The 9,481-nt window shown below is 39.5% G+C and overlaps 1 protein-coding gene across 1 annotated transcript in view; it reads right to left on the bottom strand.

The window, feature by feature from the left end:
- Positions 1–1,254: 1,254 nt before the first annotated feature.
- Positions 1,255–9,481, bottom strand: part of LOC106737487 (collagen alpha-1(XXV) chain) — a 255,493-nt gene continuing 247,266 nt past the window's right edge. Inside the window, exon 38 of the mRNA XM_059722126.1 lies at positions 1,255–7,790. Coding sequence (XP_059578109.1) covers positions 7,788–7,790 — 3 coding nt within the window. The 3' untranslated portion in view covers positions 1,255–7,787. The remainder of the gene's footprint in view (positions 7,791–9,481) is intronic.

The raw sequence follows: 9,481 nt of genomic DNA, 5'->3' as shown, positions 1-9,481 counted from the left end.
GCAGTTGCCCCAGAAGAGCCTGAAGGAGCAGGACCTGCAGGCAGCAGTTGGACCCTCAGCAGCATGGTGTGCAGCCGGCAGGAGAGGCTTTCTGCTGGGCTCCAGGATCCCCTACGAGAGGCTGTGGCCAGCAGGAGAGGCTTTCTGCTTCAGCAAGGATCTGAGCAGCGACCTGAGGGGTTCCCAGCTTGGCTTCCAGCTCCTCCAATCAGAGACTAGGCAGCTCAACATGAGGCTGGGGCTCCAGGAAGGTCAAGACCCCTAGCAGCTTAGAGCAGTGCCAGCACTGGTGGCTGTGTAGCAGCATTCCTGCCTACCACAGGGGAAATCCAAGTTCAAGTCCCAGCTTTGGTGATTTGGAGTGAGTGAGCTAACAAGGAGAAATTCTTCTTGCAGTGGAAAGGAGCCATTGTGTTTTCTCCCTTTTCAGGTACCTAGGCCCTATATTTCTTTGTCCTTTGATATTTTGTATTTTGTGCCTTTTTATATTTCCCCAACCAGTACTGTTTGCTCTGCTGTTTGTGTTTTATATTTTGTTAACTCTGTCTTTTGTCAATGATTGTAAGTGTCTAACCTTCGTTGAATCCTGCCCCCTTGGGGCACTGTAGTGTTCACTATACCCTCTGATTATGCCTGTTATGTTCCCAGTATTGTTCCCTCATTTAAAGGTATATGGTTAAGTCCCCAGTGGTGGTCTGGCTCTGTTCTATAGGGGGAGGAGAGTCTCTACACCTCCCATAGAGCTTGTGCACCTGCTTTGATCCCTTCAATTGGAGAGGGGGTACCTTTTGGAGTACTGCCCAGGTTACATAAATTTCTGATAGAAATTATATGTTTCACTGAGGAGTATGTCCTGGCAAAATTACCACTTTCAAATGACACTCATTTTAGTGATATGGCTATCCAAAAACAGGAAGCAAATGTTTTGTTATAATAGGAATACATCTCTTTAGCCTCCTCTCTCAATATACTGTACATAGGAAATTTTTGCTTAGTATCTCCATTCCCAAAACCTTTCATTTAGGTAACGCAGCAGCATGGAAAATCTTAGTTCCCTGAGAAGAGTGTTTGGAAAACTACATTAATCTAAGAACTGTAATTTATAACAGAAGCTATTTTGCAATCTTAGCTGAAGTGGCTACGGCCACTTCACCTACATTATCTACTAGTATTTAATAAAATTGTAGCTCTCATACTCTGATGTGTCTCTCCCCCAGACAGACAGTATAATAAATAACTTAATGTAAGACAGTGTTTCTCAGCTTTTTCAGGTGGGCAACCCTTTATTCAAGGTTAAAAACATTTATGATCTTGCCCTTACATTTCTATATATCAGTAGTAAAAATGATAACCTTATAAAATCCACTTGTGTCTGTGTTTCAAGAGGCTGACAGAAAATATTTGACTTGGAAGGGTAAAGGCATATGAAGAGTTAGGGGAGCAGCTTTGTTTTAGATTGCTTTTCATAACCCTCATGTTGAGTGACACTGATGGAATAGAACAAGTGTGAAGAGTAGCTAGAATGAGCAGCACTCTCTTTCCAGATACATTTAGGCTCAACATTAAATACAGTATTTTTCAGTTTAGAGAAACCAGAACAATTTCTTGCATGAACACCGAGAAAACTTTATAACTATGCAAATGAGCATTAATGGCTGGATTAATATTTTAATAATTACACACTTTTTACATTATGAAAATAAGTCCATAAATAGTGTAAAAATAATTCTGAAGATCAACTTCTCACAAGCTAGAAACAAAAACCCAGTACAAATCTCAAATACAACAAAACAATATTAAAAACTGAAAACCTGGGAGAAATTTTAAAAACAAAACCAAAAGCATGCGGTTTGATCAGGTTCAATGAAGCCAGAGGCCACAATAAAATGAAAATTAACAACAAATGAAAATGGATAATTTAAACCTTGAAATGGGCAAGACAGGTTTTGTGCCATATTTACAATGATGAGACACTCGAAATATCTGTAGCAGAATCGATTGCATGAGACTCACGTTTTCCCAAAAGCAGTGTAATTCTCACCAAATTACTTTTCTTTGCCTTATCTCCTCTACTGCATTTTCAAGAGACCATTTGTGATATAAAAATAACTGCACATATAGATGAACTTAAAAAAGTAAAAAATACAAATAAAAATATAGTATTTTCCAAAGGAAAAAAGTCAGATACATACATCTTAAAAAAAAAAAGTAAGTTGCACAATATTATATTTTCCCAAACATGTACAATAATATAAGAACATCCACATAAATGTAAAACATTCTTTTTCTAGCTAAACCCTTCAATAATACCTCAGTGAAGTGTGCAAGTACCAATGGCATCTGGGAAGTTCATACAGTTTCTTAGTTAAATATAAACAAATAAAACACTATAGGTCCCAGGTTGAGTAAGGCTCCTGGATCTCCAAAGAAAGACAACTCTGTTTCTAAAGCAGCATCAATACCTTGATGTATTTAAAATACAAAACAAAACAAAGCACAAATAACACTCCGGGCTCAGTATTTTAAACATAAATTCCACTTGTTCTGTGGAGTATCCTTTTCAACTTCTATTGGAAATGATGGTGCCAGGCACTTGTTTGTGACATCACTTAATGACCCCAACCACCAAGTAAATACGTTTCCACACTACAGTAATCCTTAGATACATACAAACAAGTGGCTATGAAATAACAGTTAGATATTAGGCGCATTACTTTAATGGCCAAAGAAATTAGCCACAACCACTGAGCAACATTCTTGCTTATGTTTCTCTTTCCTTGTACAGATCCATATTTTTGTGACATACTCTTTTTTTGTGAAAACTAAAATGCTCTCTTCAGGTAAGCTATAAGATAGCCAGGTAGTGGAGGTAAGGATATTTGAAAGAAAAGGCTAGTTTCCGCATGTCCTGTAGCATTATATTTACTTAGTAGAATGAGAACATTCCTGCAGCCTTTACTCAAGTAGTCCTGACTTATACAAAGTAGTTCCACTGAACTCAACAGAATCTCTCTCATGATTACCCAGATCTTTTGGAGCCCATTTTATCTATACAGCTTAAAAGGGTATACAAAGGAGATTTGTAGTATTTCCCCCATTTTACTGATAAGGATATTGTAACGCAAGAAGGTGAAATGACTTGCATGAGTTTGCCCCAAGTGCTAGGGAAAGAGCAGGGAGAAGGACCTAGTGATGAAATCTTGGCCCAGCGAAGGTATGGAATAACTCCAATCGACTTCAAAGTGGACTTCAAAGAAGTGATTCTATGTCTCCTGATTATGAGTTCAGGGCTCTATTCACCACACCATATCACCCTCTCTTTAAGGTGTAAGGAATATTTGCATGAGTCAAGGCTGTATTATCTGTCCCAGTGTCATAATCAGACAATAAATATGAACTAGTTTGTGTGCTTGCAGTAGTAGAAAGCTTAATAACTCCACTTTCAATGTTTCTCTGCTGAACATAACACTGACTTTTGAGAATAGCCCATTTAAAGCTATTAAAGCACATGTTTATTTTTATGAATGCAGACATGCTGATTTGACCTTTTTCAAACTTTTCTATAATACTTATATGGTAGACAAAGAAAACATATAGAAACAGCTGGATGCCCAGAATCATACTGCCTCACCAGAATGTCAGACAGTGACACTAAAAGCACCAATAAATTAAGAAAAAATATATATTAAAAAATGACATTTAACATCAAAGTTCCACCAACTGTGTTTCATGCTTTACTTTATAAAAATCAGTGTCCAAAACATCTTTTGTGAAAGAAAGTGTCCCTACAACAAAGATATGAAAATGATGACAGAGGTCATTTGTATCACATGTTCCAAACAGCGCTCGCAGACGTACTGTTCCTTTAGCACACTCTCCTTGGTGCGACTGCACTACGCTTCAGTAAATGAAACATCTGAAAGTTGGTGCCAAACATATACTGAAAACCCTAAACAAAGGAACAAGAAATAATTGCAAAACAAAACAAGAAGCGAAGGATATGGAGCTTATGTGAAGTCATGCTTCCTATACAGTTTTACAGCTGAAAAGGCTTGTCAATAAACTTTTCAGCCAGTTCCCAAATTACACAGAACAAAACTGTATCGAAGGAATGCTACAAAAATGAGATGATAAAACACAATAATAAAACATGGAGGTTCTCTGTGATATATGGTATAGTAGCACCAAAAATGAGTGTTTTTTAAACCACATAAGTTGCAAGTCTTCAGAGGGTGCTTTACAGTATGAAATACTCAACCTGATCTTTTTGGTACTGTATATCAAAGTTTTCTACATGCTGTTTAGATTTCCCCACAGTAAAACTTGGTATGATGTAGGCACCTTTTCACTGCCATTAATTGTCTATATATATTTGTGACAGTTGTTATTACTCCTACCAGTCAGATTACGCTATGTATCTGCTGTTAAAATCCTATTATTTCAATGGAATGATGCTTTCCCGGCATTAGCCATAGTGAAAGCTTTAAAAACATGGAAAAAAGAATAACTGAAAGCAGAAACCTTCCTTATTTCATGGGAGTTCCTTATTTCAAAGGAGTAAAGATAAGGAACTTATTTTGGAAAAAATAAATTTACATAAATATGTGTTCTCTGTGTACTGCTGTCAGTGACTGTATCACACTTAGAGGATTATTGCATTTTTCTCTATGTTTTAAAGTCACAAATGGTATCAACAGAACTGAATGGACTGGTATTTTAAACTAGTGATTATAAATTAGCAGAACTAAGTTCATCATTTCCTTGTTTACAGAATATGATGTTTAAAGTTCAGGTTCTCATATCATTTTTAAAAAAATGCAAATACTGGTGTGACTACACACATTTATTAGTATTTTATTACCATGTTACTTCTTAAAATGTTTTGCTTTTTTGGCCAATTCCAAGATTTTGCTACAACTCATGGTGCTAAAACATTGAATTAAATGGTAAGCTTCCTAAATTTATTCTGCACATGTAGAATACTGCAAAAAAGACATATGCATCTTGCACAGTTTCTTATATAATACAACATATAAGCATATTTGTAGATTATAATGTGTGGTGTAAAAACATTAGCTAAATTATATTATGCATTAAGATAAAAGGTAACTAGGAAAAATGCCTTAATGGAAAATTGAAATTACCATATTGGACTGGTCAATAGTCTTCTTTCTGGTGTTTTCCAATGTTTAGTGTTTCCGAGGCAAATGCAAATTCCCCACATCCACAATGTACTTAGCCAATGTGTGCCACAACAGGATCTGGATGGAGGGAATTCCATTCCTGCCCAGAGAGTAGCCTGAATCTTTGTCAGGAATGCAGAATAAAACTGAGAAGTGACTGGCAGGGATACTGCTTATGCTTTTGATCTTATAATCACCTCTGAGTGCGAAATTTCTATTAAAGTCACTACTATGGCACCCAGAGGTATTACACCACATACCAGCTCTGTGTAATTCTAAGGCCATTTTATACAAAAATTATTATAATATTAAGTTTGCTGGAGTTGTTTCTGAGAAGTTAGATTAGACAGAGCAAAATATTACTTCTGTTATGGTCCTTGCTGCTAGGATGGCTTGATGGGTTTTTTTTTTTGCTAAATGTTTACACCTGCAGACCATTTTTGTAGGAAACTATAAGATGAAGAACTTCATGGAAAAGGTCCTTATTTATAATATAAAATTGTAGAAATATATTTCTCTCTTTAAAAGGCTATTTTCGATATGGCTTAATATGCTGAAATGAAGATAAAAAATAACATTCTGTATAGTGGGCCTATATTCTATAGGCTTAGAGCATAGGGTCTATTCACTAAAGATTCTAATGTAGTATTAAAAACCCCCCACCTATCTGACAGGTCCCCGTTTCCAGAAGAGCTACAAATCTACTGAGTGACAAACGATGCCTTTTTCCAGGTATGGCAAGGTGCCTACATATGAATGGAGACAGGCTCTTTTCTTCTGCAACTTTAGTTTTGGTCTGCATATGAAAAACTTTTTAGAAATTTAAATAAAAATGTTTGAGATCATCTCAATACCCAAAATCATCTGAATAGATAAAAAATATATGTATTCATATAATCTCTCAATCTGAGCACAAATGCACCGTATGAAGACTCAGAACTGTGAGTGAAAGAAAAGAAGTTTCGCGGAGCTAAAACTACAAATATACCCAAATTTAACATTTCCAATTATTAGAATGTAGAGAAACAGAACTTAGTCTCCGCTTCTTTTGTGTCTGACTCATTTGATCAGAAATGGAAAAATAATTACACCTTATAAAGTGAACTGTGACTACCATACAATGACAGTCACTTAGGCTCATTCCTTTTCTATGTTCTTTGGGCAACAATGTCCAGCAACTGTAGAAGAAGAATCATGTCAATGAATCAGCTTGTGAAAGTAAAATCTTATTTTTTTTCAGAATAAAAGGCTTCAAATATTGTAAGAACAGATAATACTGAAACAAGAGGAACCAATGATTTGAAGAAATTCCTTCAAAGCCATCAAAACAATTGTCAATTAGATTACCAAAAGTATTTTTTATGGAAATGCTTATGAGGAAAAAGCAGAAAAACATTAACCATAGCTTCCAAAACTGCAGAAAAGTTCAACAAAATGTGTTATTTAAATGGGATCATCCTAAAACCACACTGCAGTGCATATGTATCTGATCAGTTCCATTACCCCCAAGAGGGGAGTGTTACACAACGCCCCCATTCCCAAGGATGCTCTTTCCTTTGGCAATTCCAAAATTCAATACATGGGACACATAGCATGTCAATCCTTTAATGAGGTCATGAAGCTTCTTGTCCCAAGTGGTGTCTGCCATTAAATGATCCACTCAGCATCTTTGTAACCTGTTCAAACTAACCGCAAAGCAAGTGTGCTTTCTTCTTCAAACCTCTTCTCTTCTTGATTAAATGGTCAACAAGACCAGATATCAAAACCCATCTGTCTCGAATGTCTTCAGGACTGCGAGCAGTGCAAGAAAATCCGAAGCTGATCAATAGGCACGACCTTCTTGACCAAAAGGGTCACAGGACCCACAAAACTGGAAGCCGTCCACCTGCAGTTGGAACTGTGTTCCCCAAAAATTCAAGACCTGTTTCTAATCTCCTCTGCTTTATCTCTTTTTGGCAATAAGCCATGGTGTGACCCCCTTGAGATGACAAAAGGAAAAAATTCAGCAGTTTGAATCAAAGGTCACAGTGAGCAGCCATTTTAGCATGTGAAGTAATCACATAGCAAGCAGGTTTGGCACACAATTCATGCTTTTTTTTAGTCTGTACAAGCAAGTGTGGTAGCATGGATCAGTGATGGTGTTTAAGATGAACATGGAAGCTAAGTCAGTAAACTCCAATGGTAGTTGGTACAGTACATTTCATAGCATTTAGCTCATATTTGGTCACAATTTCATGTAAACTAGTTCATGGCACTCGTCCATGCAGGTCCACAAGCCAAAAGAGAAAAAAAAAAGAAAAGAAAAGAAATGAAAAGAAAAGAAGAAGATTAACAGAAATAATAAGATCCCCATGATTAGTTTCTGTATAGATACATCTCTATATAGAAACTAATCTTTGTTTCTACAAGTTTTTCACGCAGTTATATAGTGACTAACTGCAGATGTAAGTGAAGAAAAGATGTACACATGGACAACTGCAAACAAGTAGAAGCAGCTACATGTAAACATATCTCAAACTTGTAAAATCAATTTTCAGTTTTTAACTATAAATACAAAAAGTGGAGCAGTATATACACAACTTCATGCTTGTAAGGTTAGATTCATCACTGAAAAGAGACAAAAAGAGACATAAGTTGATCAGGTTAGTTATTTAGCAGTCAAACTTTTATTCCAAATACACAAAGATTTGGCAGAACCGTGAACACAAATCCATTACTGAAAGCAAAAGTAAGTATGCTTTCAGGATGTCCCTAATAATCACTGCTAGGTATTTTTTTCTACTGACTGAAAAAAGATCAAAATGCCTGCAACTTCCCTTTCTATAAACTCTGTGAAAGTAAGAAACATTGATTTAATGATCACATCTACTTCAGTCACCAATTATCTAAGAAATAATAAATAGATATTGACTGATCTTCAGAAGGAAAACAAGATTTATTGTCCTGAAAGGTAAACAATAAATTCTGGTTCCCTCTAGCAACAAGATGGATAGCACTGTAAAAGCTGTCACCTTGAAATCTGAAGAACTGAAAAAAAAAAAAGAATTACAAGTAGCTGCAAGTCCGACATCTGCTCCTGACTTGACCTTGCCTACTTTCACAGAGCCACACCTGGAATAATGCCTGCATTAAGGGAAGCACTCATTAAAGAGAAACCATAGTCACCTTTATTATCTGCTCTTTTGGAATTACACAAATACTTCAGGCCCTGCATTTTGGGTTTTCTTCTTTGGTGTGAAATGGAACTTTCACAAGAGAAATTAACATCTTTTTCAGCCTAGCCTACACCCTGTCTAGGTTTTGCACACAGGGCTAAACAGTGTCCTGCTCTGCTGTAGGGCGATCTGGGAAAGGGATTAGCTGTAGAGCAGGGGCGGGCAATTATTTTGGATGGAGGGCCGCTTACCCAGTTTTGGCAGGCTGTCGAGGGCCACATGGGTAGCCCCGCCCCTTGACAGGTGCCCCACCCCTTGACAGGTGCCCCGCCCCCTGGTCACCATCTTGGGACCAACATCCCAGTGTCTTGGAACCAATGTCCCAGGGCCAGCACTGGTGGGGCACAGGCCAGCAGGGGTCTATGGAGCCAGGCTGGGCTGCACCAGCAGGGAGGGGGGAGCTGGCCCAGCTCCACAGAGCCCTTGCCAGCTGGGACCCCGCGCTCCTGCCACCCTGCTCTGGGCCCCACCGGCACTGGCCCTAGGACACCGGTGCAGGCCCTGTGCTCCCGCTGGCTCCCTGCCTGCTCATGCCCAGTGCCCCCCAGCCCTGCGGTACAGGTGGGGAGCAGCGCACAGCCCCGATCCCCTGCTTGCCAGGAGGGAAGAAGCTGGTGCTGAGCATGGGAAAAAGTGGCCCCTCGCCCACCCCATGGTTGGCGCTCCCTGCTGCAGCCACTCACAGCCCATGCGGGGCTGTCTAGAGCAGGCACTGGCAGCCTCATGTGGGCTGCAGGTGGCTGCAGCACAGGGCGCTGGCCATGGGGCGGGTGAGGGGCCACATTTCGCCGTGCTCAGAGCCACCTTGTAACCCGCCCCACTGCCAGCCTGGCAGTGGGGCTGGGTTACAAGGTGGTGCTGAGCACAGGGGGGGAGAAAGCAGCCCCTCCCCGCCTCAAGCCCGGTGCCCCATGCTGCATCCACTCGCAGCCTGCCTGGGGTTGCCTGTGTCTGCTCTGGACATCCCCGCATAGGCTGTGAGCGCCTGCAGAGCGGGGCAGCAGCCATGGGGTAGGTGAGGGGCCACTTTTTTCTGGCCAGGGAAGGAGCCCAGGGAAAAGCTGAGCACTGAGGGGAGGTGGC

Source organism: Alligator mississippiensis, chromosome 2, assembly GCF_030867095.1.
Source record: "Alligator mississippiensis isolate rAllMis1 chromosome 2, rAllMis1, whole genome shotgun sequence".
NCBI classification, from domain to species: Eukaryota; Metazoa; Chordata; order Crocodylia; family Alligatoridae; genus Alligator; species Alligator mississippiensis.
The sequence above is the reverse complement of the archived record's forward strand: the minus strand, read 5'-3'. Positions and strand labels throughout refer to the sequence as shown.